At 41.6% G+C, this 20469-nt stretch overlaps 1 protein-coding gene across 2 annotated transcripts in view; it reads right to left on the bottom strand.

Annotated features, from left to right (window-relative positions):
- The window catches only part of MAP3K15 (mitogen-activated protein kinase kinase kinase 15), a 145071-nt gene that overhangs the window by 63166 nt on the left and 61436 nt on the right, over positions 1-20469 (bottom strand). Inside the window, exons 5-6 of one of the 2 annotated variants that reach the window (XM_019529218.1) lie at positions 17977-18145; positions 15622-15728 (exon numbers count right to left, since the gene is read on the bottom strand). In XM_019529218.1, coding sequence (XP_019384763.1) covers positions 15622-15728; positions 17977-18145 — 276 coding nt within the window. Of the gene's footprint in view, positions 1-14130; positions 14205-15621; positions 15729-17976; positions 18146-20469 lie in introns of those variants that run through there. The other variant, XM_019529219.1, reaches the window with a different exon arrangement.

Below are 20469 nucleotides of genomic sequence, written 5' to 3'. Positions count from 1 at the left end.
TAGACTTTTCATTCAGTCATAACAGAGGTAAGACCAGCAAAGTTAAAAATGCAGTGGGCTATAAGATACAGCAGAGCTAATGGAAGGCACAAAATATCTTCCTGCCAAGAGTGAGTGAGCGCAGTGAGGACTGTCACATTGATAAGTGTGGCCTTCACATAAGAAATCCTACTCACAGAAACAGAATTCCAAATAATATGCCACTATAGCCTCCTGTATACTCCTCCTGTATACTTCTCTGCTCCTTCATTCCAAAAACAAAGCAGCACATGTGCTAACTGCTTGGAGGACTGAATATTATTATTTTTAGAAGTCTAAAAAGCTCATGTTTATCAGCAAGCTATATGAAGAAGGCTTTCCATATTAATAGAGGTGCACTGATACAATGGTATCAGATCAGCACAGCACTGAGTGTGGATAGCTGCCTCCAGCTGGTAAGTCAGAAGGGGAGTGCGGAGGGAAGGGCCATGGTGGGGCAGATCAACCTCCCTACCATGGGGGGGGGGGCAGGGGCAGGAGCTGCCCAGCTGGTGGGGGGGAGGTTGGGCATGGAATGCAGACACAGATCATGGAGTGGGGGCAGCTTCCACTGCTGCTTGTGCCCTGGGAGGGGGGAAGTTGTTTGCCCCTGGAGCTGCACAGAGTGGGATGGGTGGCAGCTGTGAGGTAGAGCTAGAGCTGGTGTTGTGCGGGGCTTATCTTGCTAGGGGCTGGGCTTGAAGCAGGCTCCGGTGGCACTGGAAGGAGGCTGCAGCCACTCCAAATTTCACTGCAGGTCGACGCCCAGCTCTGTGCCACCGCAGCCCCAGCTGAACGCTCCACCTCCATCCAAGCACCAGGAAAAGCCAGGGCTGCACCAGGCAGCAGCACAGGACTGGAAGCGAAGCTGCAATGAAATTTGGAGTGGCTGCAGCCTCCTCCCAGCACAGCCGGAGCCTGCTCCGAGCCCAGTCCCTGGCAAGAAAAGCCCCGCACAACACTCGACTCTGGCTCCACCCAGGATCTGCCACCTGCCCTGAGCTGCGCAGATCCAGGAGCGCCCCCCCCACCCCCACCCCTGCCCTTCCAGGGTGCAAAGAGTGGCGAGTTGTCCCCACCCCACGAGCCACACCTCTGTCCTAGGCCCCACCTTCTCCTGGGTAGCATCTGCCCCTGCCCCCTCCCTCACCACAGGTGGCATTGATCTGCCATCCCTGCCCCTTCCACCACACTGGACTTACCACCTGATGGAAGCTGTATCAGATATTAGCCAATATGCCTCCTTAAATATCCGCTATTGGTATCAGCCCCCAAAATGTCTATTGCTGTACCCCTACATATTAGCAAAGCCTAGGTGAGAATGCTCAATCCCAGAACTCCAATGAAAGTTTTTAGCTGAAAAAGAGTATAGCATTAAGTGGGAGGGGAAGGCTTTTGTGTTTGTAACAAAAGAGAAATCAACATAGGCCTTTAGAAGTCTTATGCAATTAGTATTGATTTAAACCCCATAAAAATTAAGACAACCTGAATCCCAAGAATATAAAACTAAATTAACCAGGCATGTCCAGGCTACAGGAATGGGCTGGTAAATGTACATGTGTGCAGATCACTATCATCGTATCACAGAAAATCAAGGTTGGAAGGGGCCTCAATAGGTCATCTAGTCTAACCCCCTGCTCAAAGCAGAACCAGTCCCAACTAGATCATCCCAGCCACAGCTTTGTCTAGCCAGGTCTCAAAAATCTCCAAGGATAGACATTCTACAACCTTTCTGGGTAACCTGTTCCAGTGTTTTACTGCCCTCCTGATAAGTTTATCCTAATATTTAACCTAAACTTCCTTGGCTGCAACTCATGCTTAGCTTTATACACATGAGAATACTGTTGATGGCAATGGGACTACATATGGGTTTGGAAGATCACATCCTTAATCACAACTATCTGCATTTCCAGAATCATGTTTTGAGTTAGAACTGGGATGCATCTTACACGCAACCTATATCAGGGTACCCACACACAACTCACTTAGAAAGCAGACCTTTCCTTTCCTTTTTCATGTCCCTATGACAAGGTATTTAGCAGAATTCACAGGTTTATTGGAATCTGACAGGCTGCACAGTGAGTGCATCTGCTATGTCTCATCAAGTGGACAATTAAATAATTTGGCTCAGAGACAAGTCAACATGCAATAAAGCTGACATTTCTTATGCTCCATTACCATGAAGTACAATCCAGATAAGATTAGAGTTGCCTACTTTATGACTTAAACGGTAGCATGCATATGCACATACTCTACTGAGGCTCAATTTCTGTGCTCAAAAAGTAGCAGCCCCCTTTTTAATGACTTCATCTTTATTCCTTAAAGAAATACCTAGTACTCATTACATTTAGCTAATTTGTACATTTTTGTCTTCACAAAATATACTGGGTTAAACCTACCTACCCGTCTGAAACGGGAACTGATGGATAGATGAAAGATAAATAAGAACTAAATTATTTACATGACATTTACTTTTTAGAAGGGGGTGTATATACAAATATATTCACACACTTGTGGTGGGGGTAGCTCCTATAAAATACTACAATGTTGCAACATCCAGCTTAAGGCAAGTATAGGGCACTTCAAAACACCTGCCTTGTGGGTACCATTTGGTTGGAAAAAGGCTAAGGGACATCACCCTGGCAGAAATGTGTCCTCACTGAGGTGTTAAGTTGTCAGCATTGGCTCTAATCTGTTGCTGTCTGGCAGAAACTACAACCACTGAGGCACTGAACGTCTGGACTCAGTCTGGCTTTTGGACTCTGACTCACTGGTTTAAAGGGGAGATGGTAGGTCTAGGGCAGCCACTGCTCCTCCATACTCTTGCCTAGGCATACACAGACAGGTAGTAACTCAAACTGGGGCTTTAAGTGGAATATAAAAAAATAAAGACAGCATTTTGCAGTTACATGGCAGCTTTTATCCCATGATCCATTTGAAAATGTAGGTTGACTTTTGCAGAAGATCTAATTCTGTTCCATAATAAACTACTAGTACTTGGACAACAGAAACCTATTGGGATTAAAGCAATATCATACGAGTGCAATTATTCAAAATACGCTGTTTCCAATTAGAGTTGGGTGGGAAAAGGTACTTCCATTTTGGAGAATTTGAAATTCGATTTTGTTCTTATTTGGAAAGAAAGGCAAACATTTTTTAGTTCCCTGAGAAAAGAAATGGAGCCTTGTCCCTTAGGCAGTCTACTCAGTGTCGATGTCCTAAAGTTAGTCGCACTGTGGTTCCAACCTTTGGACATCCAAGCTGCTAAAAACAAATTAATTAAACTAAAATAAAAACAGATGGGCAAGATGGTAGGAAACAACCAGGCTTCCATCTAAACCATAAATTGGTCCTCTCAGAATTTCTGTGAAACTGGTCAGCCTCTGTGAAACATTTACATTTTGCAGACTCACCAAAATCCAAAAAAACAAGGTTTCATTATTTATTTCTCCTCCCACACAAAACAGCTTTAATTCGGGTTTATAAAAATTCTGTGGTGCATATCACCTCCTTAAAAGACTGCACTCCTAAATGCCAGCATTCAGATATCCAGTTACTTAACTGTAGATATTAAATACAATAACTAGATATCTAAATGTTATCCTTCAAGTTCACAAACTGTACCTACAAACTGGTGAGCAGTTTAAGATAATATTTGGCCCAGAAAGTCTTGCTAAATCCATAACTGTCAACCTTTAGAGTAATCTAATGGAATAAAAAAAAGATAAGCACTGTTGGAACCACAGAGGAATCATTTGGGTTTATTTTTAACTTAGACACACACTGTATGAAGACTGAATTAACACTGAGAATGTATTACAGTAAGTCAGGGTAAAAAAGCCTTGAGGTCATATGCAAAAATGTCATCAAGCCAAGCTTTGTAAAACCATAACAAACAGAGTTAAACTTTCACAAAATCTAAACATTATTATAATAATGTGATCTGCATACACCAGCCATGAAATCTAATGCATTAATTCCTGAATCAAGCCCATAACTTCTGGTTAACTTCGAGTAGAGAGGCAACTAATCATGATAGAAAGACTCCAACACCACAGATTCTGTATCATATTTAGCTCAGCCGTTCCAATGGTTAATTGCCGTTTGATATTAAAATATTATCCCTTATTTCTAGTTTCTGAGCTGATGTTAGTTATGGCAGCTTGCTACAGCTCCCAGAAGACCATAACCAGTTAGGGGGTGCTACAACATACCTCAAGGTACTTCTAGCCCAGGGGCAGGCAAAAGACAGTCCACAGGCCAAATCTAGCCCACTAACTGACTGGTTCCAGCCTGCAGGTAGACACCCACCAATTGATTAAATCTGACCCATGGCCGTCTCCATGGTGTTCCTCATGAAGCTGATCCCCACCTACTCCTGCCCAAGGCAGCCCATGCCATGCTTCCACCTGCACCCACTGGCCTGGCCCTGGCCAGCCTTCACAGCTTCCCAACAGGGCTGGGCTGCTCCTAGTCCAGCTGCAGCCACCCAGGTACTGGCTCCCCCGCACCTCCAGTGGTTCCTCCTCCTCCTTCTGCCCCTGCTGCTCTGCTTCACGCGGGGGGCCACTCCAGCTGGAAGGCTCTTGCCCTAGCATGTGGGGCTCCAACTCAAGTTCCTGGTCACCTTCCACCCACCCTGCACAATGAGCAGCCACCTGCAGGTGGCCGAGTGGATGGAAGGCAGCCAGGACCTGGAATTGGAGCTGAAACCCTGTGCACTAGTACAGAAGCCACTTGGCTGCAGCTTCCCCCATGGCCTGGAGTGGCACAGCAGGAGCAGGAAGAGAAGGAAGAGCCGCTGCTGGAGGCGAGGGGGACCCAAGCAGCACTCAGGCGGCTGTAGCCACACCAAGAGCAATCCTCCTGGGAAGCTGTACACACCAGCCAGGGCCAGGGCCAGGACCAGTAGAACCATGGCATGGGCTGCCCTGGGTGGGAGTGGCCAGGACTTGGCCCCATGTGCAGATAGTGGGGGCAGCTGTGGGCCACAGGAGTGGAGGTGGGGTGCGGACTCCACTTGCACTATCTAGGTGAGCTCTTCTGCTTGAACCCCTTTCCCTTCCTCCCCACATCTAAAAGACAGTTACAGAAGGCCCCTGCTCACATGGGTCTACTTTGGTTTCCTGTACTTTTCATCTTAGTCTAGTGTTCTGAGTTCTGTTTATGTCCCACATGAGCAAACTAATATTTTCTACATCTTTGCTACGCTCATCAGATTGGTCTAATCACACACCACTGTCTGTGTTAGGAAAAATGAACTAAGCATCAACATTTAGAGGCTGCAGGGCACAAGGCTGACTAGTTTTTCTTTGGGTCCATATATAAAAGTACTTCACTTCAGCTTTGAAATCAACATAGTAAACTGCTGATGACGGCTGTTATCATTATAAGCATGATCTCAGTGTCATATTGCAAAGTAATGTGAATGTGAGCCATCCTAACCTATAATTAGTATAAATGAAGCCATTCATAAAATAATTGGCCATCAAAAGCGGCAGTGTTTACAGTCACTTAGTATCTTGTGCAAATCTATGATTTACTTTAATAAAAACAGAATCACTAGACATATCACAGCACCCTTAAAAAGATCTTGTATATAAATTACTTGAGAAAACAGGACTTGAGAGCTACTTACTATATCTCAGTTACTGTGTCAGATGCGTACAGTGTATAATGGATGTATAATCTGAAGTGCCACTAACTGTATTATAATCTACTTCAATAGATATGCAATATCTCCCTAACTCACCTGCTGTACATTGTTGTAAGAATACATATTTTCACTCAGGGAAGGACACTAATCCCACTGTAAACTAGTGAAGCTATGTATTTGCCACTGATGACAATTTGGCCTTCAGCACCTTTAATATTGGCAGAAGTACATAAGGCAACCCAAACAGGACTTTTAGAGTGTGTGCTGAATTTACAGGGCTCCAGTGAGAGAAGAAAAACTCCTCAAAAACATATTGCAAATGTTAGTTGCAAACCACAGATGCGTAATGAACACAGAGTTCCATTATGACATTTTTACAAATTCATTTCTATAACAGAATTACGTTTTGAATAACCTAGTGCTTTTCAAGGTAGTAATTTCCTAACACTATCCATAATTACCAGTAATTTACTGCTTGCACGGTGTTATTCCCCATCACTTGCTAATTGCATAGTCTTTGTATTTTAGTGCACTGATTCTTAAAGCAAAACCTACTGACTTAATAACAATTATAGCTGCCCTCATCATTAACATGATTCATGATGGAACTACTTTGGAAAGCGACAGAACAGCTCTGGCTTTATGCCAATGCTGGATTTGGCCATAAGGTAGTTACAATCTGTTCAATTTTATGCAAAATTAGGTGCGGCTCTTGGGCAAGCTGCCATGAAACCATCCCTTGAACAATATTTGGAAACCCTGGTTTTAGTTAATATGGCCCTCTTGAAAAAAATATTAATTAGAACATAATTTTATTGTAGCTGCTCAAACCCTATTACTTGATGTTACTGAACCCTAAATTGTCAAAATGACACAAGCATCAGCCACTAGTCAATCACATTATTAAGAGTCTAACTGACCATGAATACTTAGGTTTGGTTAAACAAAGGGGTAATCTGATGTCCATATTAATAAACTCATCTGTTTATAAAAATTCACAGGAATGTAATTTGATACTATGCAGTCTGTGGTTTATATTTTTAAAATCAGGATTAGTGTTTTGCATCAAATGACTGCTTTTAAACCATTTGAAGCAACACTAAAGATAAAACAAGAAATGAGCTCAGGTGAGTCAGAAAAGATGTTTCACCCAAAGCCCGATACCAGTGTTATTGTCTTGCGCAACAGACACTACATGATCCAGAAAAGGCAACAGTGGGTAGCATCTAATATCTTTATTTTCCAGTTTCTTACATTATGTGCTTTCTTTACCTCTTTCCAGAAAGATAACTTATAATTATAATCTTGAGTTATCCTTACTAATCAATCCCTAATAATCAACCAAAAAATGAAACCATTTTATGTTTGATTTCAAATATGGCACATCTATGCCAGTAATTCTCAATCACAGGTCAATCACCCTGGGGTGCCACAAGATTCTTTCAAGGAAGTTGTGGAGTGCCACACAATGTTAGTACAGTTAGGTCTTCAGATATGATTCACAAGAGAAACCCAAAGATTTCAAATATGAATTTCTAGTGTTAAAACCAGTCTAATTTGTTGTGGTCTTTCCAAGTTCTTTGCAATCAAAGAACTGCTTTGTTATTTTTTCTGCAGTCAAAAATCAAGTGAAAATGAAGATCTAACATTTTCCAAGAGGTGCCTGGAGTCTATCAAGGGGTGCGTGCTCTAAAAAGGATGAGAACTACTGGTCTGTGCACAGTAAAACAATAAAAAGAAAGGCACTCTTCTGATCAAGATGATTCTTGGGTTAAGATGACAGAAAGACTGAAAAAATAAGTCAATTTATAGAACAGGTGTGGTCAAACCACAGCACACATGAAACAAGTAGCACAGGCAGCCTTTGTGCATGGCACACAGCATCTGGGAGGAAGAGGGAACAAAGAAGCAGATAGGGCAGGAAGCAGAAAAAGGAACAGATTAGGACAAGGGAGGGAATCAGAATGAAACTTAGGGAGACTGTGGGGCTTACCTTGTGGCAAGCCTACCAAAAAGGTATAGGAGTACCAATTTAAATATCTGTTACTGTTTGGAAGCAGGCAGTACTTCTGAAGTCTTAAAAAAAAGACAATAACCAGCTTACTAGCCAATCAGACTAATATGATAGCAGGCAATGCAGGGCTGATATGAGTTAAGATTAGCTTTCTAGTGTATCAGTATACTTGCGTTCTGTCAGACAACCAAATTTCATAATGGAAGGGCCTCCCGTGAAAAGCCCAACCCACAGCCCCTAATATTTAAATCTAAACAGTATAAGAAAAAAAGTACATAGCAGAAAAAATTGTGGACTGCAAACTGCTAGGCCCCAACTCATATAGTGTTACCATTTCTAAGTCACCACCTTGGATTATACCTATAAAAAAAACCAGCAGCAGAGTAGTTAAAAATCCATACAAGAAAACCTATGCTAAAAGAACATTATTAAGGCTGCAGAATCATTAATTTAAAAAGATAGAAAATGCCAGAGTGAAGGATACTGAGGTAACCTTAATGTGGCATGCTTGGGTCTATGCATTAAAATAGTCTTCAATTACCTATGAGCTTTTTCCACAACACTCCTGCCTCATTCTGTACACAGCATGGACTTGCTCTGGTTATGAACCATAACTGTGTCTGCAAAGTCCCTTCCTCGGAAGTTAGAAGATATACAATAAATGACACTGGGGACCGCAGGAAGAAAAAAAATGGTTTTATATGCAAGGCAGCTGAATGCTATTCTGGACATTTGGATTTTATTACAGCTCCTCCCCCAGATCCCCTAAAGTAACACAAAAGAAGTCGCTTAAACCAAAAACTTCTCATAGGCCATTACCTAATTGCAAATTTTGCCTTTTCCTGGTGCCTGGCTTGAGACCCTGAAGTCTTACCTTTACCCTATGCAGAACAATGGGCACCTACAACTGCAGGTGAAAGCAATGCAGCCTGTACTTTGAGCATGTGAAGTGCTAGGTCTTTTGAAAAGAACCAGGCATTCAGCATCTCAACCTGAGCACTCAAACATGGTGGATACTTTTGATTTCATATATTTATGCTTTGGCCTCTACCTTGATGGCCATAGTCAACCCTTCACTTCATTAGGGCATTGCAAAAATAAATTAATTCATCATTTTGAACTCCTGAACTGAAGAGCTGAGGAGGAAATGAATAATTCAGTCCTCAGTGAAGGGTTTGAATAGTGTGTAGTAAATAAGGCATAGGCTGCAAACTGAACAACAATAAAATAAAATATTGGGATACTCATGAAAATTGGGGTGCCATCCATCCTGTGCACTGAATGAGGCAGGGATGCTGTAGATAAAATAGCACATGCAAGGATGATTAATTAAATTTGCATGAAAACCTTAATTCTGGCACTTCCTAATTTTCAAGTGGTTTACTCTGCAGCCTTAATAATAGTTTCAACATAAGCTTTCGGTTAGTCTATAAGGTACATCTCTAGCTGCCTGCCTGATTTCAGGTTAACACAGCTAGCTACCTCTCTCTTTTCATTTTTGGTTTTTAATGCAATTTCATAGGCTTTTAAACAAACTGAAAAATTAAGAAATTCCATCATGTCACATTTCTGTGATACTAACATAGATCATCAGCAGGGCAGAAACCTTTACTTCAGTTGACTGAGTCACTGGTAGCAATAAGAAGTTATCATCCTCCCTGTGAATCCATGCTAGAGAGAAAAGGACACTTTGTTAGTAGGTTTTACATAGGTTTGCTGACAGCAGGGAAAATAGTGAGACTGAGAATTATAGCTCTGTTTGCAGACTAAAGAAATAAGTCTTTCCCCACTTCAGGATAAAGGTATGTGCCTCAAAATGCAGGTATGTTATGGTCATAGCAGGCCCATGATTGTTGTGACAACCATGAGATGCTGCATCAACTCCATGAAAATAGGTCTTATCCCCATTCTCACTGAAGTCCTGCGCTTGAGACAGAACAATCTCATGCACAAATACAGACTGGGGAAGGTCTGGCTAGGCCACAGTACGAAAGAAAAGGATCAGGGGAGAGGGGAGTCACAATGGATTCATAACACTGCATATAAGCCAACAGTGTACTCTTGTTGCAAAACAGAGGCTAATATTGGGCTATAATCAACAGGAGTGACACTTGCAGATGGAGGGTGGTGATTCTCACACTCAATTCTCACACTGGTGATCTCACCTAGAAGATCATATCCAGTTTTGGGCCTCACATTTCAAAAATAATGTGGACAGATTAGAAAAGTGCCAGCAGAGTGTGGCAAAAATAATTACTGGCTTTTGAAACATAACTTATAAAATAGGCTGAAAGAACTAAAGTTATTTAGTCTAAGAGTTGATAGCAGTCTTTAAATACCTAGATGGTGATTGTGTGGAGGATGGAGACAGGCTGTTTCTCTGTGGTCACAGGAGATGGGACAAGGAGCAATGGTTTTAAATTGCAGCAAGCAGAATTTAGGTTGGATATTAGGAAGAACTTTCTGACCATAAGAGTGATTAAGCATTAGATCAGGGTACCTAGAGGGGTTGTGGAATCTCCATCCTTAGATGCTTTCAAGGTCAAGTTAGACAGACAGTTAACTGAGATGCTTTAGTCAAGGACAATGATTTCTTGAGCAGGGGGTTGTACTAGATGACCTCCTAAAGAGGTACCTTCCAACCTGCTAATACTCTATAAATGTAACTTAATACAGAAAACCCAAGTAACTCTATTGTCAGCTCAGACCAAACTCTTAAGTGCCACAGTACCCAAATTTGTGAATCCATATATTTTCTACCTAGATAGAGGTAGACATATGATGTAGGCGCACTCACTGATTGAAGCAAAAAGACCAATACATCTGAATACCTCTCTTCTGACCCTTATACATCACCTTTAATTACATCATAGCTATAACAAATATTTTTAGTCACTACCTTTATACTAACCTTACACTAAGAAGAACTTAAGATGAACTCTGAATTTTTGCCCTGGGGTAGAAACCAGAGAGATTCATAACTATCTTGGCATAGTAATGTGCTTGAAGAATTGTCATCATTACATTAATTACAATAGTATCAGAAATATGGATGCAGTTTATTGCTCTGCCAGCACATGCCCACCCTAACCTGATTTGAAGAACCCAAGACCCCAAAAGTAATTCTCTACCACTTCACTCCATGTCTGCAGCTCTCTGCAGCATTACTCCACAATAACTGAAAAGGCTAAATGAAATTAACAGCCAGCAGTGACTCAAAGCAGAACAAGAAGAAATGAAAGAATGAGATTCTCTTTTGATTGTGATTAGACTTGTGGCAGACTTTATTTGAAGTATTAATTAAATATTGGATTCAGTCCTATCAGACATTGGCATGCTCTAATTCCTACAATCAGCTATTCTGTTACTACTTGTGATGCATGTTGTTTCAGGCAGACTTTTTTAATAGGCTATAAGTAAGCTTTATCCTGGGTTGTAAGACAATAGCCAGCAGAATATATTGGGTATACATCTTTTATGTATCCTTATGAATATTAACAAAACAAAACAAAACAAAACAAAAAATCAACAAAACATTAATTTAAAACTTCTCAAAGCTTGTAGTACAGCCTATAGAAGAACGGGTTAACAATAAAGATTTTAGAAGAGTATGCACTTGAATTAAATGGATTCAAACAAATTTAACCAAGCCCTAAACAATGCATTTGTATCAAGCAGTGAACACAGCTTGAAAACAGCCACTAGTAAGTTGGTTTTAAAAAAAAAGAATTCACCTTCAAGTGGAGCAAGCAAAAATCTGTAAACAGAAGAGATTAGTTTCTTCATTTCTAGAAAAGTATTTTCCATAACAACAGTATTTAATTGTTCTCAGAAGTACATATAAATTAATGGTCAAACTGGGTAAGATGAGCAAATCACTTAATGAAGCATGTTAGTATGGACAGCAAGTGCAGAAGAAGTTGATTTTGGTGGGGACGGGATGGGATGTAGAAACAAGACAGTAACTGGAAATAAAAGGAATGGGGTGAAGATTGTTACAACACATCAACTGTTTGCGATAATTTCTTGCGTGTATGATTCTATCCCAATAAAATAAGAAGCACCCAGGGTAGCTTCCCTCTCTTTCTGCTGCAGGGCAGGTACGATGGAGAAGCAGATGCCTGGTCCTTCTCAGACCATTTTTACCTTACATCAGCTGTTCATGTGTGTATGTTCTAACTGTACAAGATTTACTACACATCTGCCAATGGCAATTTTTGCAGTTAATAAGCTGATCAAATGTGGACAGATTTTACTGGAGGGCAATGAATATCCCTTTTCTGATAAATTTTAACTTTCTACATTACAATTCTTGAGGCAATAAAGGTATCCTTTGAGAGTTTTAGATAAAGAAAAACCAAACAGATTCAGAAAACTTCATTTTCAAAATGGCCAAATCCTTTTTGGTGGAACTTTTACAGTCTCCAAGGGCACTTTTACACATGGTCTGGGGGCGGGGTGGGAGGCAAGTACTTTAATTAGAGTGGCTGCAAGAGCTGCTCTAAATTAAAACACTGCAGCATCTCATGTATCAGCATCCCTGAGCCTAAAAATGGTGGCAGGGTGCTTCAACTAAAGCTTGTTCGATAAGCTTCAGGTTCAAGCACCTCTACCGTCATTTTTAAGTGTGGGGACACTGATACATAAGACACAGGAGGCTTCTGGAGTACAGCAGTTATCAGATATCTGGGTTTTCCATTTCTTATGGAAAAACAGAAACAACTGTAGATTTACTATTTTGCCTGAGCAAAATGCAGATTTTTCATTTTAACAGAGAAAAATGCAGATTTGTCTATTTTGCAAAGAGCCCTTTGCAGACTGGCAGAGTTGCAGCCTGCAAGAGGCTAGGGGGACTGGAAGAAGGGCAGTCAGGCAAGGGATGCCATATACATATATATGCACATGGCTGCCGGGCAGCCTAGAGACCAGCTCCCACACTTACATTGGGTGGCAGGGAGGGAGAGAACTGGGATCCCCATAGGGAGGGAGGGAGGGAGTTGGCTGGGGCTGGGGCTGTCACAAGGCCCTGGTAGGCTCATCCAGGGGACAGGGAATGGAGCCAGCTCCCTGCCACTGCACACATTCCCAGAGGGCAAGGGGAACCCGTGCCCCACCCGTGCATGAGGTGGGGTGGGAGCAGGTGCAGACTTAGGCTCCCTGCCCTGCTGCCCTCCCCCTGGGCCTTCCCAGCCTGGTGGGCAGGACCCCACACAGAAGGGCAGAGCAGGATCATGTGAGAAAGCTCCTTGCTGCCGCTATGAGCCCCATGCTGCACTGGCAGCAGCAGGGGCGGTGGCATAGGGTTATGCCTCTTGCTACTCCAAGGTATGCATGCATACCACACACACACACACACACACACAGTATGTATATGTATTAGTGGCGCTTCATTTTAATCATGGAAAAATGTGAATTTTGGGTTACTTTCTTACCCGAAAATTGGGGATTTTTTTTTTGATTTTTTTTTATCATCAGAGAAAACCTGGATCCCTGTTGTTAAGGTCAACAGGTCTCTTTAAAAGTCTCTCACTGTACAGTTTTTCAGTCCTCATATAATATTTATTTCTCTTTTCTGTACTCTTCCCAAAACTGTACACAATTTAACGGTATCAGTCTCATAAATATCATGTCTAGAAGTAAAATTACTTCATTACTTCTGTATGCATACATCTGAGGAATGTATTAGCCTTTTTTTTTTTTTTTTTTACAACAGCCTCACACTGGAAAAGCTTATTCAGTTGTTTGTGCACTTTGACCCCTAAATCCTTTACATCTCCAGAACAAGCCCTTCTCCCCAGTTCTGTAGACACATCCTGTGTTCTTTCTTACTGAATGTGCAATCTTGTATTTGGTTGAATTCTAACATATCTTGTTCAAATGGGACCATGCAAATAGGTTCACACTGTATTACTGCCCTCTCCTTATAAAACTTTTTATCCCTTTCCCAATCTTGATGTCCATTTGTAGATTCTACCAAACAACAGCCATTGCTGAAAATAAACGTTCGCTACTCTCAGGTCTACCACTGATGGCTGTGCAACCCCACTGAAACAAGGTTCATTTGATGTGGATTCCCAAATGAAAAGTATTTTTGAGAACTATTAGTTGGTCAGGTCTTAATCTTCTGTAATATATGTTATTTATATAATGCATAGTGTTAATCTTTAGTGAGAATGAAGTATACTAGTACTCAAAAGCCTTACAACTCACCTAGGCATTTTACATTTAATCAGCTACCTTTGCCACTCACGCTTGTGATTTCAAATAAAAAATAAAATACAAGAAATCTGATATTATTTATTTTGATAAGCCCTGTTTTTCATAAAGCAAGCTAAAAGCTTTCTTAAAATAAAAAGTTTAAAATGTAGTAGCCAGCAGAGAGTAAATGCTCTGGGAACTTAAAACAGCTCAGAAGAATAAAGAGAGAATGCAGAAAATCTACCTCTGTTGCTCCAGGAGAGGTGGAGAGGGTAAAAACCATCAAGATCAAATGAGCTTTACTTCCTCCATTATGACCCATGAGTTGTAATTCAATTACTACTTGTTACTTATTACTTCAATAACTCACTCATGATTCTAATTTGCTAAACTATTAAGAAATGGAGGTAACAAATAACTCAAGCATTTAAGTAATATGAGTCTAATCCAAAGCCCACTGAATTTAATGGGTGTTTTCCCATTGACTGCAGTGGGTTCTGGATGAGATCCATTATGTTGTGGCAGCCTCTTTTACCAGTTGGTGACTTTTTGAAAGATCCTTTGAGATTTTAAACTTCAAAAGTAGGTCTGTCAAATGATTAAAAAAAGATCATGATTAGTTGCATGATTAAAAAAATTAGTTGCAATTAACCACAATTTTAATTGCACAGCTAAAAACCTCGAAATTATCCACAGACAAAAACCCTTAAAATTATGCAAAATTATGCAGGTACTTTGTATGGTTGGGGAGTGGGATGTTTGTGTGTTGGGGGAATTTGTGAAGATGTGGGGGGCTGTGTGGGTGCGTGGGGGGTTTAGAGCCTGGGCGGAGGTGTGGGCCCACATGCCCTGGCAGGATGCAGGGTACTGTGGGTCAGGAGTGAGGGGCAGCAGCAGGGTTGGGGGAGCTGTGGCTTGGAAGTGAGAGACAAACACACACACACACACACACACACACACACACACACACACAGTGCCCAGCAGATAAGTCTGCCCAGCTGCAGGAAACACAACATGGTGTCATGCAGCTCCAAGAGCAAGGGCAGCAGGGTGCAGAGCCCCAACCCGCAGCAGGCAGCCTGCCTCTGCCCCATGCACAAATCTGGGGAACACGCCCTCCATGTCTCCCCTGGGGGTGCTCATTGTGGTGGGGAGCCACGCCCCATCCCCCAAGCAACTGGACGAGCCACCTACAGTTTCATTCCATCACCTGCCACAGCCCCAGGGCCCCATTCACTCCAGCACCTGCCCCTCCCCCTTCCCCACTCCCTACCCCATGCCTCTTCCCCCGGCCCCTCCCCTCCACAGATTTCCCAGTGTGGCACTGCTCTACATATATTGTGCAGGCTGTGGCTGCTTGTCTATGTCCGTGTGCATGCCTGCATCCTGCGGTCCTCTGTGCAGCTACCACTTCCCATTGGGCAGCCCAGAGGTGGTGAAGCAGAGCCCAAGCATGGGCTCCAAAACCATGTCCACAATTAACGCATTAAAAAAAAAATGAATGCAAGAACAAGTTAATGCATTTATTGCAAGTGTTAACTGTGATTAATTGAGAGTCCTATTTAAAAGTTGTCCTGCTACAACTAAATTAACACTTGGTTGCAGCAAAGTCATTTCTCTCATAGATATCACGTGTGGAAGCGATGAAGGAGAAAAATTTTACTCACACACCTCAAATGTATTTGTACACATACAAATACACCTGCAGGGAATATAAAAATACAGTTATTCTTACCGATTCAATGCAAATGCATAGTGAAATTTAATATTATGCTGGTCAGCTAAGTCACAAGTAGGCAGCATTTCCAATGTTTCCACCAGTTTCACCATAGCATCATAGTCCTAATATAGTATAAGAAAAATCCACAATCAATCACAGAAATCACCACAAAGCATTCTATAAAATTTGCAGTTGAATGGTATTAGTCTTAGCAGCAGCTATGAATCTGGCCCTTTCAGACCTCATCTTCACTTGGAAGTTTAATCAAATTAGCTTATGTAACAATGACCAAGCACTGTGGCCCAAGCCTAGAAGGCCACTTCAGGCTCAATACCAGGAAAAACTCCTTCACAGTCACGGTATCCAGACTGTGGAATAAACTCCCTCCAGAGGTGGTGCAGTCACCTACCCTGGAGGTTTTCAAGAGGAAACTGAACAGTCGCCTTGCTGGGATGACCTAACCCTAGTTGTCTTCCTGCCTAGTGCAGGGGGTACAGGGCTGGACCTGATGATCTACAAGGTGCCTTCCAGCCCCTAACAACCTATGAATCTATGAATCTAGTGAAAACAGCTTACAGAAGAGTAAGAGGGAATGCCTAAAGCTAATGAAACAAGTATAAAGTTAGTCATATGTTATTAAACTAAAATTGAATGCACTGTGATAGGACAAAAGGGTGCTCAAAATGGAGAGTAAGTGTATTGTTTCACATTATACTTAGCATATGCTGACTGTACTTATAACACTAGTGTCCAAGTGTTCAATCAGTGAAGCGCAAGCTAAGTGCCACTGTAACATCATGAAGTCAGGCCTTTGCCAGTAAGGACTATCTCCAGATCTGATTACCTAACATGTGTAGACCTAATGGTCATCTGCTTCACAGAGATAATGTGATCAAGGGATTCTGGTGCTGGGGGGGTGGGGCAGGGGAGCTTGACAAAGCTGTTTGTCAGGCTCCCAGCCTCCTTACTGCACTAGAAACTTGAACTAGAAAGGATCTAGTGGTGTAGGGAGGTGCCCAACAAGCTGTGCCGATTCAAAGCTCCAGTGCAGTGAGGGGTCTGGGAGTGACACTGGCACAGCACAGAGCCATTCCAGCACCTGGCCTGAACACAGTTTCAAGGCTTGGGTACAGTGTAGGGGCACTAGGACTAGCTTCCATGCCATGCCAGTGTTGCTTTCAGCCCCCACATTGCACCCGAGTGCTGAATTGGCTCCCATGAGATGCCAGCATGGATCCTAGCCCTCTCAAATTTTCAGTCTCTGCCCTGGGATTGTACCAGAGCCAGTTCAAGACTCCAGTTTAGTACTAACATCTATATTTAGATCATAGGAAGCATTAAGATGCGACTGCTCAGGAAACTTTTAAAAAGTTATATTAATGCTTACTACAATCTAAATAGAACGTGTGCTAAGTGTGCAATACCCCAAAATAATGCAAAGCCACGTAGCGATCTCTCTCTCAGCCCAATTACAATTGACGGATACTTAATTTGGAGACAAAAGTGTTGCTGTAAGGACAACTCATGCTGTATTTTAAAGAATAAAGGAAAATAACTATTAAGAAGGAAGATCCTCACACAGATGGATAGTTAGGAAGTATGTCAACAGAAGCCTTTGTTTTTTTAAGCAAAAAACATTTCTGAAGAAATTATACTGAAAAGGTTTTATTTAGGTTTTCTGTTTTAAATAAACAGATGTTCCTTTTTGTAGCCATACTGAAATATGATACATCTGGATTCTTGCAGCAAATACCAATATCACAGAAAATACCTTTCCTTAGTTTCCAACTGCTTATATTTTGGATTAAAAACTTGAAAACTAATTAAAATAATTTTTCTAGATTTAAAAGGTGTAGCAACAGGGAAGTTAGACATATTTGGATGAAAGAGACCTCATATGGTCCTCTAGGCAGAGGGAGCCAACATTTTTGACAGGTGTGCCATAAATTAAACCCCATTCCTTCCCTGAGTGCTGCTCCAATTCCCTTCCCTTGACTGATCTGATGCTCTGCCTTCTGCCCCCCTGTATTATCTACCACTGTGCTGCCTGCTCCCTCCTTAATCTGGCTGCATACAGAAGCTGCCCATGCCATTTGTGCCACACATTGGCTACTCCATGACTTAGTGAATACCCCTCCTCTGAGACAGGAAAACTAAACAGAGACTATGCTTAAAACCCTCTAAAAATTCTAACATTTAATACTTCTAATACACAGTTCTACAATACACTTGGAATTTGTATCATATGTCCTTGAATTTGGGCACTACCTTATTTTAATCCCAGAGAAGCAGGAAATCAAGAATTAAAACCAACATAAAGTGAACCCCAGTAAGGAAATAATCTTAGTTATTTTCTCCTCAGAAACATACCTGGATATCTCGATAAGAAAGAAGTAAATTTATGACAATGTCAGAAGTCAGGACTTCAGTATTATCCATGCGAAGTTTAATCCTGGCCAGCTCTTTTGCCAATTCATCTCCTTGATACTTCTCTCTAGCTTTTCTAATATCATTCAACAGTGTTTCCTTGTAATATGCACTAAATAATGAATATATTAAACAAGTGTTAGAATTTTCTAAATAAAGATTTGGTAACTCTACCAAAGAGCAGTAACATTTCCTTATCAGAATGAGTCATGTATTCCAGTTTATGCTTTAATATAATTTCATCACAAATATTTCTTAAATATTATAATTTTTAATTAGTCTTTAATGTACCTTGCTTGGTTATTCCTCCAAATAAACACAGTAATCCATGTCTTTATCAGGAAAAAAGCAGAAAGGGAACATTGAAGTGGCACACTGAGCAGAGTGGACAGTGATACAAATAAAATTAAATACTTCATCTTTAAAAGATGTAAAGATAACAGTGCTAATAAAATAAAGTAGAGCAGAAACAAGTCATGCATCAGCTGACTCTGTCATTTACTTCACAAATATCACACTCAGGATGCACATAAAATCCACAGTAACAATTTTCACTAGAGTCAGTTTATATTGCAGCACAAAGATGTGATGTAAATGTTTGAAGGTCTTTTGAGAAAGAGGTTTCTTTGATGCTAAAATTCCTCACCTACATGATTGATACCTAAGCCAGCAGGTGTTTTGACAGGCTGAACTGAGAGAACCTGGATGTCAGCTGATGTCAGTACAGATGTCTTGGCCCTTGCCCAAGTTCCCATGACTTAGTGTAGGATAACTCATGGTGCAGAAGAGGGCTGGGCTTTTGTGTAGAAGAGGGCTGGACTTTCACCAGGATCTCTGCTGCCCTGCCCTCACACTGGGTCCTCTCCGAGCAGTCCACATCAAAAGTTCTCCTTAGTCTTATTTAGGATCACAGAGGAAGCACATATAAGGTATCATCATTGGCAAGGATGCTGGACAGCTCTTCACAGAAGGAGCAAATGTGCTCATGCAGATACCAAGGCAGCATTTTGCACATTATTGGGCAAGTCCAGCATGGATTCACAAGGGAAAGTCATGCCTGAGCAACTTAATTGCTTTCTATGATAAGGTGACTGGTTCTATGGATGTGGGGAGACCAGAGGACAAGATATACTTTGATTTTAGCAATACTTTTGATAGTGTTCCATACCATTCTCGCAGGCAAGCTAAGGAAGTATGGGCTGGGTGAATGGACTGCAAAGTAGATAGAAAACTGGCTGGAGCATCAGGCTTAGAGCGTAGCAAACAATGGCTCAATGTCTGGTTGGCAGCTAGTATCAACTGGAGTGCCCCAGGGGTCAGTCTGGGGGCTAGTGGAGGGTAACAAAAGTGTGGGGGGGGTGGGCTGGGGCACATGACTTATGAGGAAAGACTGAGGAAATTGGGCTTATTTAAATCTGGAGAAGAGGAGACTGCATGGGGATTGAATAGCAGCCTTCAACTACCTGAATAGGGGGTTCGAAAGAGGAGAGAACTAAACTGTTTTTAGTGGTGGCAGATGACAGAGCAAGGAGCAATGGTCTCAAGTTGCAGCAAAGGATGCTTAGATTGGATTGAAGAACTTTCTCATGAGGAGGGTAGTAAAACACTGGAGCGGGTTACCCAAAGAGGTGGTGGAGTCTCCACCCCTGAAGGTTTTTAAGACCTGGCTAGACAGAACTTAGGCTGGGATGACCTAGTTGGAGATGGTCCTGTCTTGAACAGGGGTTGGACTGATGGCCTCCTGAGGTCCCTTCTAACCATAATTATATACGATTCTATGATTTTAGAATCAATTGATGTAATTTCTTTGCACCTGACATATAAAGGGGTACACCATATGTGGTACCTTTACTCCAAAGCAGGACAGGTTAGAGAGGGGGTCAGCTGAATCCTGGGGGGAGGCACATGTGATTCTGTTTAGCTGACATGGACATACTAACTGACAATAACAATTTAAACCAGTTTTATCACAGGATGATTTGACACACCAATCAAGAATATTGGTTACAAGTCTGTATCATCTGTCCATGAAGTTTTAAAAGTAGTTTAAGGACACAGAAGACAGTATAAATGTTCTGTCTGTTCTCATCTAAAATCTCATCATCAGAAATGACTAAGGCACTTTATAAGGCTTTTTATGATTAGAGTTTGACTGGTCGTTCCTCAACAAAACAAACAATATACTGAACGAGTCACCCAAATCCTCATATCTACTCTCTTTATTAATATGCTTGTGAATGAAACAGAACAAACAGAAAAGTCAAAACATAATTTTACATCCAGTTACTTTCAAATTAATATAAAATATATCTAGGAAACCTCAGGAACCAAGTATTTCATAGTAGCTGTCATAGTGCATAAAATGCATTAACTTAAATCTGAGCTCCATGGAATGATGCCAACTCAGCTCAGGAGTAGAGTTGCAATCCAAAAACC

Source organism: Crocodylus porosus, unplaced genomic scaffold, assembly GCF_001723895.1.
Source record: "Crocodylus porosus isolate Cpor-Errol unplaced genomic scaffold, CroPor_comp1, whole genome shotgun sequence".
Classification (NCBI taxonomy): Eukaryota; Metazoa; Chordata; order Crocodylia; family Crocodylidae; genus Crocodylus; species Crocodylus porosus.
This window is presented reverse-complemented; position numbering and strand designations above follow the sequence as displayed.